At 44.8% G+C, this 19736-nt stretch overlaps 1 protein-coding gene across 2 annotated transcripts; it reads right to left on the minus strand.

Annotated features, from left to right (window-relative positions):
- Positions 1 to 125: 125 nt before the first annotated feature.
- pla2g6 (phospholipase A2, group VI (cytosolic, calcium-independent)) lies at positions 126 to 18641 on the minus strand. Of its 2 annotated transcripts, XM_036545275.1 has the most exons (17): positions 18595 to 18641; positions 15548 to 15768; positions 14891 to 15106; positions 14405 to 14585; positions 13241 to 13428; positions 12741 to 12837; positions 11906 to 12088; positions 11626 to 11734; positions 9637 to 9753; positions 8169 to 8259; positions 7529 to 7692; positions 6414 to 6564; positions 6112 to 6248; positions 5162 to 5316; positions 3989 to 4156; positions 1463 to 1536; positions 126 to 1177 (listed from the first exon to the last, which is right to left on the minus strand). In XM_036545275.1, exons 2-17 carry the CDS (start codon positions 15760 to 15762, stop codon positions 1033 to 1035), a joined length of 2391 nt encoding a protein of 796 aa, XP_036401168.1. In that variant the 5' UTR covers positions 15763 to 15768; positions 18595 to 18641; the 3' UTR covers positions 126 to 1032. The 2 variants fall into 2 exon arrangements, with proteins under 2 accessions (XP_036401168.1, XP_036401177.1); XM_036545284.1 differs by lacking the exon at positions 9637 to 9753.
- Positions 18642 to 19736: the final 1095 nt, after the last annotated feature.

Raw genomic sequence — 19736 nt, forward strand, 5'->3', positions numbered from 1 at the left:
AACATGAATGAAACTTTACGACAGTATTGCATGACTTTACACATACACATGACAATGTACACAATGAACGGACACATTGAATTTCACATATATATGTTTATTGTATATAGTATTTTTGTTTTTTTTTTTCACTTCAATATAGCAGCAGGGATAAAACAATATAAAATAGTTCATCAAATACATATTATATCAAAGTTGAAGGGATGAGTCTTGACTGTATGAAAGAGTTTGTTATTGTATCAGAGCAGGATCTGCTCAGCCAAAAAAAAAAGCAGTGCTCCACATCCTAATGGAACATTAATGCAATCCTTCATGACACCTGTTATGAGTACAGAGGCAGCCTTTGGTCATACAGTTTGTTACTTGTTAACAAATCCGTCACTATTAACCTAACATTCTGCTGCTGAATGGAGTAAACAAATCATGGTAAATTGAAGAATTTCAGTATTCATTTTCAAGAAAGAGGTTATGGAATATGCAGGAAACTGCACACATTGACATCATGAAAGATAGGCATTGTAGTAGAAGGGAGTAGATGTTAGTAACTTGTGTCACCATACATATCTAATTTGACCATGAGAGCAATATGCTTGTGAGAAAGTCTGTTATGAGCAGTTCTGTTTACTGAATTGTAGCCATAAAACACCCACTGCAGGTATTTTGCATCTGACCTCTGACCTTGGTACGTGTCCTTGTAAACATTTCTTCCTTTTCGCCACATTCAGTGCGTTTGTAACTGTACAGAAACTGCATTAATGCAGTGTAGTACATATGCCCCTGTTACCCACCAGCACAAAGGCTGGGGTTCAGTGACACAGGCTTAGAGTTTCAAGGCTTGTTATATTGCCTCTGTGCACAGTTATGTGCAGTTGTGCAATTCTGTTGCTTTGAGTTAATGGTCCGACATTATGCCCGGGTCTTCATTTCCCCCTTCACTCCTTCTCTCTCTCTCTCTCTCTATTGATTTGTTAGTGTAGTATCAGCCTCCATCTCCTTGTCCCACGGTCTGTCTCGCAGCTGTAGAAGTGTCTATCAGCCCTGCAGCAGCAGCTGTGCCAGGGCCTTGATCTGCTCCCTCTGCTCATACAAGTACATCTGTGTCTCCCACAGCATGTTGACCAGGGTTGCATCACTGACCTCATCCAGCATCACCTCCACGGAGAGCTGAGGGCTCAGTCTGGGGGAGGAGGGAGGAGGGGCGAGGGAAGGGATGGGAGGAGAAAGGAGAGGAGAGAAGAGGTGAAGAGACACACAGAGGGCAACAGAGGTTAACATGACATAAACTCATTTCCAGAAATATGAGGAAGTATTATCAAAGCACAGCGGAGTTTGTCACTGGATCACTGAGACAGAGTGAGAAATCTCCATTTAGAAACGTAACAGACGCAGGATGACGGTGCTATTTTGCTTATCACTGGTGTGCCTCATGTATGTCTGTCTTTAGCATTAGCCCCGGACTGACCTGTGATAGCTGATATCAGTCATCTCACACCAGGCTCTGGCCCTGTCCACTGCACAGCCGTCTGAGTCAGTGCACTGAGAGTGAGGGGGTGACATGAACAGAGAGAAAGAGAGGGGAGGTGGACGAGAGAGAGGGGTTAGGTGAGGGGAAAAGTTTTCAGATGAATAGAGAGAGAGGAGAAGGAGAGAGGTTAGGTTGGGGAGAGAGTTTCCCCTGACCTGCGGAGAAACGCCATACTAACTCGCAGTGACAGTGACATAACTACTGCACTATAAATATATCTAAAAGACACATCACCTCAAAAACATGCGGTCACCACAGAATATCAGTTTTCATGCATACTGACACCCCAGCCTGTAAACAGCAACACACTGACAGTGCACTGTAGCCTGAACACAGCAACACACTGCACTGCGTAAACAGTATGTTGCTGTGTACAGGCGGCAGTGCGATATCCGTGCGACCCTGTGTACAGTGTAATGTGCCGGCAGCACACATTACATTACATTACATTACATGCATTTAGCAGGCGCTATTATCCAGAGCAGCTTCCATCACAAAAGAGCATAAGTGTATCCATTCAATTTTAAAGAGCAACAGACCAGGCTCACAACAATCCCAGACCAGTGAGTGTGAGCATAACACTATTCAAGCCCTACCATAGGTTAACTTGTGCACTCGGACAAAGGCCAAGTGTGCTACGATACAAGAGTCCCTAGAACACAAATTATAATACATCACACTACTACACATAAAATTAACATCAAATGCAAGAAGTAGCGGGTGTTAGGGGGTGGGGATAGAAGTGCAACCGAGATGCAGTCTGAGGAGGTGGGTCTTCGGTCTGCATCGGAAGATGGCCAGTGATTCCGCTGTCCTAACCCCCATGGGGAGTTCATTCCACCACTGAGGGACCAGTACAGACAGGGATTGCGTCTGAAAAGAGCGACCCTGTCTGTTCAGGACAATCAGTTGCCCTGTGGATGCAGACCACAGCAATCTTGAGGGAACATAGGGTTTGAAAAGGGGTCATAGGTATGAGCGGCTGTTCCATTCACTTTCCTGTATGCCAGCATCAAGGTTTTGAACTTGATGCAAGCAATAACAGGAAGCCAGTGAGGTGAGATGAGGAGGGGAGTAACTTGACTACATTTAGGGAGGTAGTAGACGAATCGTGCGGCTGCATTTTGGATAAGTTGTACAGGTTTGATTGCACAGGCAGGAGGGCAAGAAAAGAGGGAGTTGTAGTAGTCCAGGCATGAGAGGACCAGGCCCTGAACTAGGAGCTGTGTTAAATACGTAATGAGATAGGGGCGGATCCTTCAGATGTTGCAGAGGAAGAATCTGCAAGCCTGACTCACCGCTGTCACCTGAGAGGAGAAGGACAGTTGGCTATCAAGCATTACATCAAGACTATTGACAACTATTGGTTGCAAGACTTGTAGAGTCTAGGCTGAGGGAGGGCTGTTGAAACAGGGGAGGACTTGGACGGGATGAAAAGCATCTCAGTTTTGGCCAGGTTCAGCTTCAGGCGGTGGTCCACCATCCGCTGCGAAATGTCTCTCAGGCAAGCTGAGATGCGTGCAGAAACCTGTGTGTCAGACAGCAGAAATGACAGGAAGAGTTGTGTGTCGTCAGCATAGAAATGATAAGAAAAACCATGGAAGGAGATGACAGAGCCGAGAGGTTGCATTTAAAGGGAGCAGAGGAGGGGGCCAAGTACAGAGTCTTGAGGGACACCCGTAGACAGGCTGTGGGGTCTGGACAACCCACCATTCCAGGACAGTCTGAAGGAGCAACCAGAGAGGTAGTGGTGTCAGTAATCCCCAGCGTAGCCAGGGTAGGCAGAAGTAGAGCAAGGTCCGCTGTGTCAAAGGCTGCAGAAAGTCCTGAGGAATCAAGATCGAGGAGTGGGAGGAAGCTCTGGCTGTTTGAAGAGCCTCAGTAATGGAGAATAGGGCGGTCTCTGTGGAATGACCAGCCCTGAAACCAGACTGAAATGGATCGAGAAGGTTGTTCCGGGAGGATAGCCGGTTAGCCACAACTCGTTCAAGCATTTTAGACAGAAAGGAAAGGTGAGAGACCGGTCGATAATTCTGGACAGCAGATGGGTCCAGAGTCCTTTTCTTCAGCTGAGGGGTGACCCGCACCCCCTTGAAGGCTGCTGACACACTGCCCGTTGAGAGTGACTGATTCATTAGATTCATGATGAATGGAAGAAGATTAGGAGTGACGGCCTGCAGGAGAGGTGAAGGAATGGGATCCAGAGCACAGGTAGTTAGTCGATGTGATATAAGGAGGTCAGCGTCTGAAACATCAACAACATCAGCAACATCAGTGTCTGAAAAAGGGGAGAATTTAGAGAGTGCAGGGGTGGCGAGTGGGAGGGAGAAGAAAGAGAGATGAGGGCTGTGAGGACTGGAGGATTGGAGCACAGAAACACACTGTCAGCACACTGCGGCCTATGCTGAGTAAACAGTAGCACACAACACTGTGTGCACAGAAACGCACTGACAGTGTACTTACACAATCCACCAGCATCTTGCCCAGCTCCTTAGCCCCAACAAAGGTCTTTGCCAGCTCCAGTGGATTAGATGGGCGGAAGACATCCACCGAGTTCACCTGCACCTGGGGGGGTTTCCCTGTCCCCAGGGACACCACCACCCCAAGAGGCTGGACCTCCCCTCCCCTGCCCTGCAACACACAGATGGACAGTCAGAGGCAGACAGACAGGACTGAGTAAATGATAATGGACAGAACAAAATACTGACATAGACTGATCAAAGTTCAAAGTTTATTGTCATATGCACAGTAAAGAAACAAGTTCCCTGTACAATGACATTCTTCCTTTGCCTTCCACTTATGAGTGCCGTTAGGAGTAAAACACAAGAAAACATAAGAATTTAAGAAAGAAAATATATAAAAAAGGTCAGAGAGTGTAAGAAAAAAAATAAATAAAGGATATATACATTAAATGTGCAAAAAGGACATCAGTGCAGTGTAGGATGTGCAATGTTGATGCAATGTCAGTTCCATTCCATTGCACAGTTGGTTGCAGTGTGGGTGTGTATGTGTGAATGTATGCATGGGCTAGGCCGGGGAGGTGTGTATTTGTGTATTTAACCCATTCAAGAGTCTGATGGCTGTTGGATAGAAGCTGACCAGGAGAGTCTGAGTTTTGCATTTCTACAAGTAAATGGAAAACATGCATTCAAAGACATTTTTTATTTGAAGACTTAAGCTTAAATGTTTGAAATTTGTTTGTAAGACAAATGTAAGTAGTGAAGTGCATACCTATGTATGAATGTCTTCCCAAAATAAAAATTAATTTTAATAATTTTTTTTGGCTACTTTGAAGAACCAAAATATAAGACAGTTTTGATTTCTTTAATACGTTTTCCTTAACACTTGGTCACTGCATAATTCCATTAGTGTTATTTCATAGTTTTGATGTCTTTACTATTAGTAAAATGTGGAAAATAGTAAAACATAGAAATATAACATAAATAATGAAAAACCCTTATATGAGTATGTGCGTCCAAACGTTTGACTGGTACTGTATATGTACAAAGGGAGATACTAATTAACGATAATTGTTACTGTGAGAGAGGGCCACACTGAATATCCGCAGCACATTTTTAAAGGCAGTTCCTGCAACTTCCTGTAAGTTCCTGTGAGACGGGCAGGGCGGTGGCAGACCTGTGCTCTCAGCGCCTTATTGAAGTGGTGTATCTCTGTCATGGCATCCAGCGTGGGGTTGTTGGCCAGCAGCCCTCCGTCCAGGAAGCGCCCCATTGGTCGGAAGTAAGTGGGGGCGGCGCCGCTGGAGCGGGCGGCGCGCCACACACACTGCTCTGAGAGAGAGAACGACAACAGGGCTTAAAATGGCATACATTACGAAAGGCATTAATCAGCCATACAGGCCCAGGAATCAGACAGTTAATAAGGTAAATAAAAATGATACTCAGACAGAGTGAGATGGTGGTGGAAGGGAGAAGAACATTTGTTATACTGCAGTTTTAGTGACTGGCTGCTCTGTAACAGGCTGCCAAGTACAAAAGAGTGCTGTGCGCTGAAGCGAAATAAAGAGTGATAGCGGCTTGACAGGGCTTTGTGAGGTGTACTAATACATGACACTGACCGATCACCAGGTTTCCCTGTGCTGTTCTCACTCACAGTGCTCCTTTTTCCACTCACACACAATCTCTTCTTCCTGGCTCACACTCCCAATCAATCTCTCTCTCTCTCTCTCATCTCACTCACACATATGTGCACACGCTCCCACACACATGCAGGTCACCTTCGTCTGTCACCTTCCTACGCTTTCTCGGGGGTCCCTGCGTATAGCCCACTATCAACACATCCTCATCCTCCCATCCTGAAACAACAACACTGACACTGGGACAAAGAGCTATTGCACATATTCAGCATGTACTCACAGCCTTGTCAGCACTCACTTTTCACACATGCACCGTATACAAAGTGACAGAGATGGAGGTGTCTGACACCCTGTGAAAGAGTCTGATTGGCACTTACAGTATCAGGCCTATATCAGAGGCAATTAGCAATCATGGGACACACTGAAGGCTGAGAAACTAGGTTGCTCTACAGATGGAGAGGGAGAGAGAAGGTGGGGGGGCCCGTGTTACCCTGTGGAATGGTGAGAGGTTTAAACGTTGCGGTGGAAGAGTACGGGGGGTCCCGGGGGAGAGTAGGGGGGTCGTAGTTTCGGAAGAGGTGCAGCTCGCCTGGGTGTCTGTCTGCAAGAACACTAGTCACTATGACCCTATAAAAGAAGGTGGAGAGAGAGACACGCACATAACGTAAGATGATGCAGACAGGCATCCTACAAAATACATATCCAGACAGTTGACACACAAACAGAATTCTTGATCCAGAAGAAGTACAATCAGTCAGTTTGACAAGTCATCAAGTCATCACATGGTGGTACCTGGGATGCCGAGCATCCGTCATCTTGGTGTTCTCCCCGAATTCTCTCTTCAGGAACTCCTCCAGGGGGGAGGACTCATAGGGGCGTGACCCTCGGAACACCTGCTCCTTCATGCGGAAGTACAGACAGCGCAGGTACTCCATTGATTTACCTGTGCAGGTGAGAGGCAAAGTTTAGGCCACTTAGCGGTACTGCAGGGATTAGAAAATTTCCAAAACACACTGCACATACAAAGACACGTGACTGCATTAAATACTATGAATCCTGTAACAGCAGTCCTTCCACCCCTCTCGAACAGTAAGTAACCTACATTACGAATGAGGTTCCTTGTTATAGGATTATAATTAAGGAACGGCCTGTATGCAACAGCTAAACCTATCCAGCTGCACTTGTTAAGTCTCTTGCACCTTGCAGGTTGGGCCTCTCACTGTAAACTCAGCTCTAGGTAGCTTCTGCCTCCCTTTTGCTGAAAGTACAACAAAGCAAACTTCTACTGCAGACCATTTCCCAGACACACGCTGACCCAATTCGATCATTTACCTTTGTGTACCTCCTCCTCCTCCCCACCTGTCACTCTTTCTTTCTAAACTCTTAGGGAGTTTGCTCTCTCTCTTCCCTCATGCCTCTGTGATCAATCCCATCATGCCACGTTCCTCCCACTGCCGGCTGGAACCTAGAACCATGAGGCACCTTTGTTGCCTCTTTTGAATTCTAACTGCGTCAAAAATGCAGCAAGCCAAAGAGACACGTTATTCTGAAGCAGTGCACCTCCATTTGAGTTGGCTCTTTCTGAAGGCTTTCTTCATGGTCAGCTACTGGCGGAAACAGAAAACCTTGAGCACTTTGTCCCCTCAGTATTTTTTAGTGCTTTTTGGTTGCTAAAAACGCCAGGCAAATACATTAATACTAAAGCTAACTAATACTAATAGTAAACTCAAACTAGAGCTGCTCAAATGCTTCTTTTCGTGTATGCATCTGACCACTGTATGGTCTACTACTGTAGACCCACCATTTGTTTCCCTGTGCCAATAAATAGTATTGCATGCAGTATTTTAAGTGCGTGTAAAATAAGGACAATGTACATACAGCTATGGAATGCCTGTGTGCTGTCTCACCGTGCACTATGGCTAAAGCCAGTATTCCCCCCGTGCTGGTGCCCGAGACCCAGTCAAACAGCTCCTTAACCGGCCGGCCTGCCTCCCGCTCCAGTGCAATCAGCAGCTGGATCAGAACCAGGCCCTTGATACCTCCCCCATCCAGACACAGAAGTCTGTCCTTCCTGGTCAGACAGAAGGACAAGGAGGAGATCCACATGTTAATGAGGACATGCTATGACGTAGCACTTGAATGTTTGTAACAGAACGGACATATTGCACATGCAGTGAACATTTATTGTTTCCCCACTAAGAAAAAAAACCCTCATTTTCTCTATGGATTTTTCTGTATGGCTGCTCTTTTTACCCCCCAATATATCAGTTCCATGTTTACAGTGTGCAGTTTTAATATTTCAGTGTTGTTTGTAAACACTTTACAGCATGTGAGGACTTCCATAATAGCAGCAAAGCAGATTTGCGTTAGTACCGAAGACGTTGTGGAAAAAGCACAGGACTGTATTATCTCAAAATCCCAACAAAATACAGGTAATGCAGATTAAACAACAGAAATAAATATTGGATCAGCTCTCCTCATTCACTCCTATTTTATGAGTCAGAAAGGCCATCACAGGGTTATATAAAAAAAAAAAATGACATGTACTTCCTCCTTCCTGCATTGAAACCATCCACTTCTGCTCTGCCCCGAGTTATGGCCCCAACCGTGGCTGCAACATGCATGATGTCCTCAAACCCTGTCAGCCAATCAGAGAATAGAGTGAATTCAACCAATGGCACGGATCTGATCTGCACCATTTACCCGTGCATAATAGGAACTCATGACAGACCTCTATTGACATACTAAACAAAGCACTGCAATGAGGAAAAACAGCAGTGCAGTATATCTGAACAATGCTAAAATGTACAAACTAACATGCTGTTTTAGGAAACTATGCAACTATTCTATATTGTATAATACTGGTAAATCTGAATGTTATGCAGTCAATGTGTTGCATATACTGACATGGTCCTATCTACTTGACTATGCAATTTTCACACTGATGAAATTAATAGTTAGGGCAGGCTGCAAATTCTGAATAAACATTAACACACTCAGTTTAAGTGATGTAGTATGTCAGTAACCAACGAGCACACAAACACTGCTGTATTAACCAAGACCACTATGTGTATTGAGCCTCACACACAATACAGCATTATGGTGCATGGTGAAAACAGGTGGGCACATTTATACTGTAAAGGGATTCTGCAACCAACCCCACAACATGCGACTTGTTCTGCATTTTTGGAAGTTCATTTAGGACAGCTGGGAAGAGGGACGGGTCCAGAGAAAACAGACCGAGGGAATGCTACCTGGGGGAACAGGGGAAACTCAGGCAAGGCAGAGTTAAGCAGGGCCACCACAGACCCCTCCCCACTGGGGGAGGTGGGGTGGGGCGGGGTTTGCATGGAGGTGAAGGAGAGTACAGAGAACAGCAGAGAAAGCCTGGGGTATATGTGAGGGAGTCTGACGGAGGGGAGGCAAAGTGAACCAAAATAAATGACCAGAGGTAAAATAGAAGATAAAAGGTATTTCCATACTAAGCAGGGGGGGAGGGTATGGAGCAGAAGCCCTCAAGGACCGGCGTCCAGGGTTTGGCATTACTTTTAAATGCACATCTGATGACTCCGAATTAAGCACTGAGGCAGCGTGAACACCATCAGACCCTGCAGCCCTTGAGGACTGGACAGCTGGAGCTGCCTTTGTTTCATTGCCCTGCATTATCGTCATTTAGCAGACACTCTTCTCCAGAGCGACTTACATAGGTTACAATTTTTACATGATACCCATTCATACAGCTGGATATGTACTGAGGCAACTGTGGGTTAAGTAACTTGTCCAAGGATACAGTGGCAGTGCCTCTGCGGGGATTTGAACCGGCAACCTTTTGGTTTACGAGCCCCGCTATTGCCACTACACTACACTGCCACCCCTCATCCAGAGCAGGAGTGGGAAACGGAAGAGGGGGCGTACGGATGAGCGTGGCTCAGAGAGGGAACGGAGGAGGCAGAAAGTGGAGGAGCGCCAGGAGGAGGAGGAGGAATGAGGAGACAGCGGTGATGGGGGGTGTTACCTATGCCTGGAGGCGGAGGCCTCTTGGTGGTCAGGGGAGGGGTGTCAGGGGAGGGGGGGTGACACCGCTCTGCTCCTACACTACACAGCATGTTGAGCAGAATCTTTCTGTTGGGGCCTTGGAACACAAGCCTGGGGTTAGAGACATGCACCTCACAACATGCAGTGAGAGAGAGCATGATGATAACAACGCACGCCACGCACACACGCCACAGACAGACATACAGGCTCATTTATCCAGGCAGACCGTAATGCATGCACTAAATCCCAAAAGGAGGGGCTTTTGCTCCATTTTCCCATTTTATTCGTTCTCTAAAAGCTGATCAACACTGCACTCATTCCACACTCATTAGTTACAGTATTATTTCCAATCTGGTATCTACTGAGTGTAGAATTAGTAGTTGCAGTTTTGATCAGCTTTTAGAAAATGAACAATTATACATTGCACATAGTGACTAATAAGGACGAGAAAACTAAACTATTTGACTGTATATCGGTCACGAGTAACAATCAAGATGTGTACAAAACATGTATCATTATCATATTATATTAGCATTAATGGTCAGCTCCAAACCAGTGACCACTGACAATCTTTGGTTCCTTACAACTTTTGCACAGCACAGCTTCCAATAACAGAACTGACCGTATGCCTCACATGTGGATTATGGCTACTGGCTGATTATGTTCGATGCTCATTGGCTCAAATTCAACTAGAGAATGAGAAAATTCAAATTCAGACCATTGTAATATGCAGCATTATCTAAAAAAGACCATGAGCATTCATATATGCGTATATACACATTTCCCGTATAGGTTATGGAACAAACTCTCCATTTGGTAACACAAACAGCACAGTGATAAATGGGAGATAGATTCCTTCAAAACAATCTGAGCTTTCTGAAGAAATAAAAAACATTTTCCACAAATTTAAGCTCAATTCCTCAACAAAGGCAACCGCGATTCACACTGAGACAAAATGTCCCTGGAAATCCATCTGCATTTCTTGGCACCATGTGAAAAGACAGAGAAACCCAACACTGCAAAACTCCAGACATGCAGCACGCATGCATCCAGGCATCTGATAAAACACACAGCACCGTGCAGTGAGTACGTCTGTCGTCAAATATTTTTATACATATTTGCTCATTTTCATGCACACAGTTTAGTCTACCACCTACAAACGCATGCTTAAAACTGGGCCCGCTTTTAAAAAGCTTGTGGTTTCTAAGTACTGCATAAACAATGATGCACTTGTCCCAAAACACATAAAAATGTACTGTATGCCCCTTGACATTTTTCATAACCACTACACTAAATCACCAATTCTCTGATGTTCTGATGATCCCAAATAGCTTTATTTTCCCTGCAGCAGCTACAAGGAAATATCTACTTGTTTTGTTCATTTTCACCACAAGGGGGCAGTAGTGCACATCTACTGGATGATACGCCTTACCATAACTCCCATTACACTCAGACTGGCAAAAACAGCTGCCCATGTCTTTGCATGTAGGTCCATAGTGTAAACTCACACACACACTCACACTCTCACACATGCTCTTGCTGTCAAATTCGCACACTCACACTTTGAGTCACATGCTCACACTCAAATTTCCTTCGGGACTAATAAAGTATTTCTTATTCTTATTCAAACAATACAATTTGATTTAATAGCATTGACATGACAAGCTATTTCAACTGAAGGAAAAGTAATACTTAATAAATTTAAAGCAAATAACATTGATGCTATTTGTGTATTTTATAACAATGATAACTGGTACTGTATATGGATCCACACATACACATACAGTATGTATACCAACAATTAATACATTAACTCACTAGTTTACAGATAAATTGATATTTACAGAATTTGCTTGTTTAAAGTGGAACCCTCACACTGTAGCAGTGAATGAAGAGTTCTGCTGAAACTGTAGCAGTGCCTTTTCCACTGTTATTTTTTACATCCACAATTCAACAATGTCATACTGACCTTTGCTGGTACGGGCTGCAATAAGCCCAGGGGTCTCGCCCAAATCATTGTGAATCTCCACATCGGCCCCGAACACAATGAGAGCCTTTATCAGCTCCATGTGGTCCATCTGGGAGGCACATGGGAGAGGAAACGCATCATGTGAGGAAAAGAGCGCAATCTGAGTCTTTTCTGCTTTATCTACCAGCGCAGAATACAGCCACAAGCCATGGGAAAACGGACGTTCATAGACACCATTTTCCACATTTACATGACACGCAACGGCAGGACACTTAAGCACCTTCATGGCGAGGTGCAGGGCCGTGTTTCCATCTTGGCCACGGAGGTTAGGGTCAGCGCCGTGAGTGAGCAGAACCATTGCAGCCTCAAAGCGCCCTCTCTTGGTCAAAATATGAAGCGCGCTCTCCCCTGTCTTGCTCAGGTAGTTCACTGCGCATCCCCTCTCCAGCAACACCTGAGCCATCTAAGGAAGGAGGGACAGAAGGATTCATGTCACCTTACATGGTCACAGATTATCCTGATGCAAAGTCATTCATCACGTGGACTCATGGTGGTGTAATGGTTTTGAGGAACTTGAATAACCGAAAGATCACCGGTTTGATGCCCAGAAAGGGAACTGCTGCTTTTCCTGTGAGTAAGGTATTTAACCTGAATTGGTTCGATAAATATCCAGCTGTACAAAACTTAATATGTAAACTAAATGTACACTATGACCCTGGGTAAATAATAACTGTAAAGCAAATTAACAATGTAGTGCACTCAAATCAAAACTACTTTCCACACTGCTAAATGATTAAAAGCAGATCATCTGCATTATCTGCACTTTCTATTGGCACCGCATAAGTGAAATATCCAATAGGTATTACGCTATTTTACATGATAACCATACTGAATATTTCAAAATCCTTCATGGGAATTCTGCACTGCTCATATAGTAAGGTGTTCAACATTATTTTAATAGAAAGCATCTCCTCTAATCATTTCCTGGCTATTTATTACTTTCAGTTCAGACATACTTATTCTCATTCCTGTACAAAGTGATTAGAATGTCACAGTTGCAATGGAATGCGCAGCTCTGGTGAATTGGTGGCCTTTGTGCTGTCAGTGTGACTGACCTCTGCAGTCTTGGCCCAGTGCAGTGGGGTTCCTCCATATATAGCATCCTCTGCCTGCAGCTGCGCAGGCTCTGCAGTCAGAATGGCCTCTGCACAGCTGGGAACAGGTGGGGGGGGGGGGGGGGGGGGTTAAGAGATAGGGTAAGGTTTGAGGAAAAAAAAATCAATAAAATCAATTGAAGAAATCAATAAAAATGAGACTAATCAGGTCAACCAGCTTCTCTTTCTTATCATCTGTCTGAAAGCAGGGTCAAAGTGAGGACTTGATAAACTTCTCCTTATAGCACTGTTTTGTGGTCTGTTTCTGCTTACTGCCCAGTGTTGAGGTATTTGAATGGTGTCTCCCATTCCAAATATACACATGACAGGTACCTTGCATGTCCCTTGCACTGCTGACTGGCAATGGGGTGACCAGCTAATCTTTTCCCCCTGTGGAAATGGCTCCCTTGACATAGGTGTCTACATGAATGTGGGACAGCAGAGCAGAGTCAACACCTCACCTCCTCTCACTGTGCTTCATGGCAGCGTGGATGGGGTAACCCCGCCCTCCAGTGACATCACACTTGGCCCCGCCTCCTATCAGTGCCTTCAGGGACTCCACCCTCCCCATTCGAGAGGCCACGTGCAGAGGCGTTTCCCCGGCCGAATTCAGCTCGTTCACACCTGGGCAGTGGCGGGAGCACAGTATCTGGAAGGGAAGAGTGAGGCTGAGTGGCATAAATAAGCGGGCCTATTTAACAGAATGCAATGCAACTATGTTCATGATAGCAAAAAAGTTGCAGATGACACACAAAAACATGATTTGTTGCAATGTGTCTGTGTTGCTACACATGTCACAGTTGTAATGGACCGTTAACTTTTCCTGATTCTCACACATCTCACCCTCTAATCCAGTGATCTCACAGCAATGGATGCAGCTAGCACAAAAAATTCACCACTTCAACTTACTCCTCCTCAGGGGAGGCATTTGCATCTTTAAATTATTTTAGCACCAGTTGATTAGTACTACGTAGTACTTTTATATGCAATTTTATGCGCTCCTCATTAGGATGGTTCATTACTGTATAAAAAAAAACCTCATGACGACACACTACGAGTCAAGACTGCAGTCCATTTACCTTATACTGTCCCTAAACACTAATTGCTGTAAGTGATTTGCAAACAAATGCAATGGTTATTTCAGATGTGAGAGGTACAACGTAGGATCACACCACTCTGTAAACACAGCGACACATTTGACCGGACCATGGGATTGGTCTTGATTAATGAGTCTGTCAGTCATACACAGTTCCTCTCCGGAAAGGCTGTGGTCCTGAATGTTTCAAGGGTTATTTCTGTCCAACTGCCTAATTGCAGAAACGTACCACATGGTTAAACTTTCACTTTCAAGATTTCAGGTGCTACAGTCAGAACAGACCCTGCACTCTCCAAAAACAAGAGTCTCAAAGACCGCCCAACCACAAAAGTCAGCCCACTGTCACAGTGACTGCTGCTTGGTGTGTAACCGTGCTGTTGCTAAGGGCACTGTCTCCTGAGTCCTGTTCAGCGTGCAGAATGCGCTAGACTTTCGACAGCCCAGCAGTGTCTGACACGACGTGCAAAAGCGATGGGCCCTTGTGTGCGGCACGCTCACAAGGCGCGCAGTGTCCCCACATCTCGCTGACCTGGATGACAGTGGCGGAGTCCTGTTTGGCGGCACAGTGCATGGGGGTGTCCCCGTTTCGGTCCTTAATGTCAGTGCGCGCCTGGCACTCCTCCAGCAGCTCCCGGACGCATCCCAAGTCCCCTCGCTCGCACGCCAGGTGCAGGGGGGTCTGCCCGGCCACATCCCTGCTGTTGATCTGGCTGTGCGTGGGGGGATGGGGTGAAAAGACAGAGTGCGGATCAGATGCGCAGGACTGTTAGCGGTAAACCTCGAGCTCTGCTCTTCAAACGGCCACTTCCTTCCTGTTTTCTCACACTCTACTCATCACCTCAGACCATACAGCTATGGCTCCTCCCACACTCCATCCCATTATCTCACACATAATCACACACAACACTGTCAAAGACCTACCTCTCCCTGCTTCACTCATTCATATCCTGCCATCATTTCTCCTAATGTCATTCATACCCCCCCCCCTTCTCCCACTCCTTCATCGGAGTCTGACCTCAGGACATAGTTGTGCTTCAGGCAGTCTCTCAGGCCAGTGTCCACAGCGATGTGCGCTGAGCTCCAGTCAGGGTGTGCACGCAAGCAGTCTGTGATTGACTGCATGGTTTCCAGTTTGAGCTGGGGACGGGCAGTCTCATAGAACGGGCGGAGTTTGAGGGCATACTGAGGGAACCAATTCATAGCATCTTCCTCAGTGGCCACCTGGAATAACCTGTCAGAGAAACAGCAAATCAGGCACATGATGTAGTGATGTTCTGAGGAGACAAAAAAAATAACTGACAGAAAGAAAGAGATAAAAAAAACAGTAAATCACAGCTGAGGGGTTAAAATCCAGTGTTAAACATTGCCATTTTCTGTGTCACGCACCTTCTTCCTTGAATAACTACATAGCATGTTTTTTGTAGGATGTCAAAGTGATGCTGGATATAAAAGACCAGCAAAATATTACAAGCAAGGCATGCTGCCTGGACTGCGGATTCAGCCACAGCACAAAGGCAATGCATTCTGAAAGAGGTCAGCAGTAATTTTTGTATGCAAGTATGTAACAACATTGTGACTCACTGAGAAACCCAATGTGCCACACTCCCAAGGCCAGGAGGCAGGATCACTGGCCATGTCACACCACTCTCAGCTCTGCTTCTGCAAGACTCACCTAAGGGCGACGTTGGGCGTTTCTGGAGACAGCAGCAGGCAGTCCCACGACTGGCTGGGGGGGTTCCTGTACAGCACCACCCTGCCTTCCTCCCTCAGTCGCAATCGGCCCCCTCCACTATACTCAGAAAGTTGCACCTCCTTCACCCGGTAGGGGTTGGAGAAGAGGTTGGACACAGTGGCAATGGTGTCCCCTAGTCGCCTGAAAAACTGCATGTTCACCTGGTTAAAAGGGAAGGAGGAAAGTTGAAGCATCACAAGAGTTAGAGAATACTTCCCAAGTATGTCGCAAAGCAGGTAAATGTAGGGATTTCCTGAAGGGCAACTGATTGATGAGGGGCAAACAGCACGTTGGTGTGGAGTGGAGGAGGCATAAAATACCTAGTTAATGAACAGCTGACCAAAAGGCAGCTTTGAGATAACTTGGAGAAAAGATTTACCACTGATTATACTGAATAAACTCCTCCTTTTTATCAGTCATGGGGCCACATGTATCAACGGTGCGTACGCACTAAAATCGTGCTGAGCACTTCTCTACACATAAAACGGTATTTATGAAAAGATACTTCCAGGGAAAACAAGCGTACCTCTGCCTCAGTCCTGAGGTGGCATACGCATAAAATTTGTAATTTGCAGATTGGCGACACCAAGAGGAACTAACGGTGATGCAAGTAAACGGGTCTTGTGTCAATCATTGATGAGCGTTATCGTGCCAGGATGAAGCGACTGAGGGGGAAGTTAAAAATGGCGAGGGGGAAAATCTTTTTATATAATAAAACAGTAGGTTATCATCCTACTATGCCTATTTCTGCATTTTGTTCATCCTGCGGGTGGCAATATAGTGGCGTTTTGACTAGATGCGAACAATTCCACACCTTACCTTTTTCCATGTGTTTGTGCGTCATGGCCATAATATGAAATAGGAATATTTGGGGCAGATTGCCAGGTCACCACCTAAAATTGGTTTGGTGGTAGGTTTAATGAAATTCATTGATTTAACCATAGCCTCTGAAAGGCTAAATAAGAACACCACAAGACTACTGTTTCAAAATCAAATAATACATTTATTTCACAGCAGTGGTGAAGCCAGTATTAAACCTGAATGCCCTCGCACAATTTAGGGAATCGGAGCACTCGGAACGTAGGTCTACAAGACGCAAAATAATAGAATTTATGAACGACTCTAACCACTGAGAGTTGACTACAAAAATAAAAATAATAATTGCCAACAGCGTCAGGGTCATTAACCAAAAAAAAGATGATCAGATCGTTTTGTCTGCCCTGCTTATATCATGCAGCTCTCTCGCTCTCTCCCTCCCTCTCTCTCGTTGACCGAAACTTTACTTCCCTATGTCGTTTCCAACGAGTATTCCAACATTTACAATGTTTTTGTTGTTTTTGCTTTTTCTAGAGGGTACATAAAACTGAAACTAGGGGTGGCAGAAAATACAACTGAGGGGGCGAAGCCCCCTCTTGCCCCCTCGTGGAGCCGGGTGCGGACACACGGGTCCTTTGTGCGCTTATTCGTTTTTTTTTTTTTTTTTTTTTGCCTCTCTTTTAAAACCCGACCACTTCTCACCCCCTCACCCGTACGCACCTCTGGTGAAACTACATTCATAGCAGTCACCACTTTGAGCCACTCCGCACTTTTCGGTCGATTTGAAATGCCGCTAGTCTGGCCTCCAAAAAGGAAATTTTTCTCCTCTCCACCTCATCAACCATCATCTCTATCTCTGTGTCCGAATAATTACTTTACTTACGTCCTGCCATTGATCCTCAACATCAATCTCTGCATTTCACTCAGATTTACCTGGGATCTTTAATATGCTGATTCGACTAATTAAAGGCGTGTCTCGGTCCACATAAGAACAATTGTGGGAGTGGACGTTAAGCGCGTTCATGTGCAAATAATCTTATGATAATTTGATTTACGATTTATTGATCAGATTTATGAAGACAATTAGGCGTACGTGGTGTTTGATAACTCTGAAGAAAACCTCCGTACACAAATCGTGAGATTGTGCGTACGCATGGTCCTACACCAAATTGTACACAAAAATTGATACAGCTGAGTAGCTAAAGTAGGTGTAATCTTGACGAGTAGATAAATGCAGTTGCTGAAATAAAGGTAAATGCACACACTGCAATGTAGCTACATAAGATACTAAACCATGAATTGGTCAATCAAGTTAAAATCGGAATGATTTATCCTCGCTCGTAAACTTTTCTCTCGAAGTGAGTCCACATGAAGATCTTGAATTGCAACCGGTTTTAAAAGTTTTAAAATTGCCGGTTTTAAAAGCTTTTTTTTTTTCAAAGTATTTTCTCTGTTCAAAGTTCAGCATGATTAGCTGGCATAATGAGAAAGTTGCAACAATACCAACAACCAAAAAGGTTGTGCAAAATATTGGCGGATACGGGAGTTGACGCAAGTAGGCTACTTTCTGTTTTTATTTCCATGGTGGACTGTTTGACCACTGTGAGAAAAAAACTGAGGCTGTATTCGAAACCGCCTACTGCATACTGTGTACTGCGTAATACACAAGTATATACTGTACACTACATACTACATTTGGTCAAAATCAGTATACACTGGTAGTATAGTATGCTGTTTCGAATACTGCCTCAGTTTATTTCTAGCTAGTTATGGTAAGGTAACTTGTCTGAACTGATGACGTCGAAATAAATCGACGAGTAAAAAAATGCTCGCCCGGCTGAACTACAGTAAAAAAAAAAAAAAACACAACGTGAAACAGAATATCGAACAGAACAACATATCGCATAGTCAGAAAACCGGCACGTCTGATCAGAACAAAAAGTGTCATTCATAACATTTACCAGTGGCTCTCCCCATGACTTCTCGGATTAGAATGAATTTGCAACTGCAAAGGACAGATAGATACAATGGACAAGCTTTGTTCTCGATCTCTTACAGGAGTAGGATTGCTATTCACTGTTACCGATGTGCACGCGAATCCTAGCATGGTAAATCTTACCGTTGCTGGCTATCTAATCGCCTTAGCATTGAGCTGGCTCGCCCCTACTTACCTTCTAGCTGTCTCTCCCTCTGTTAATGTGATTCTTTGCTGTTTGACAGTACATCAACAACCGGGTGACTTCAACCAATCATGACCAAAGCCATGCAGGCGAAAGGTGCACCAATGAGAAGGGGATATCGTCAGCTAATACGTGCTTTTCACCCAATCATAGACTCGGGGGTGGGGGGGGGGGGGGGGGGCGTATGGGTGGTGCCTTAGATTTCAATCCGACGTCTAACGTCATAGCGATTATTATGCTTATGTACGATAGGCTATATGAATCTTAAAGAAAATTAAGTGAAGAACGAAAGAGCAACCAGTGATATTCATAATTCTACGACCTTAAGCGTCGCAAATCTCCAGTGGTCCTTTGGGCAGGCGATTTGCAAGCCAACCTTATTTTCATCAGGCTGTTACTACACTTCTCTTTTGACAGGGTGCATTATATAGCGTGGCATCATAGGCGTCATTTACGCTGGGGACATGTCCCCGCCACTTTTTGTCGTGGCCCATTTCGTCCCCACCACTTTTTGAAAGCTGTTAAGATGTTAGCATCGTTGACCCCAGCACGTTTCAGAACAAACTGGCGCCCATGCGTGGCATACTTTATTATAAAACGCTACGACTAGCAAGCTGATTTTGCTTTGATCCATAAGGCGACACTAGCGTTTCATGTTTACCATACAACAAGCGACCTTTGCGTGTGTAATTTTAAATATGTTCTGGGAAGATCAGATGTCATACCTTCATCATATATTTCTCTTAGACGTTTTATTTTCATTAGAGAAAAGGAAGTCCTTGGGTTAATCTAAAGGATTTTAGGTGACAATCAGCGTAAAAATGTCTACGTCACACATTCCAACACATGCTGCTTGCTGTTTTTGTCACGTCAGATTTTTGAGGCCCGTCGATTTGTGAACCACGTTCGTTAAGGCAGTGACGGAATTATGTTCCGTTTTAACAAGGCAGTGATTAAATGGCTACAAATGTGACCTCGCATATATATATATATATATATATATATATATATATATATATATATATATATATATATCATCAATGAATATGATCATTCCATATATGCTTAAGAAGACACTGTTAATGGGCTCTTACTGTAACAGCGATTGCTTTTGCCAGTCGCATATTCTCTCT

This window comes from Megalops cyprinoides, chromosome 1 (assembly GCF_013368585.1).
Source record: "Megalops cyprinoides isolate fMegCyp1 chromosome 1, fMegCyp1.pri, whole genome shotgun sequence".
NCBI classification, from domain to species: Eukaryota; Metazoa; Chordata; class Actinopteri; order Elopiformes; family Megalopidae; genus Megalops; species Megalops cyprinoides.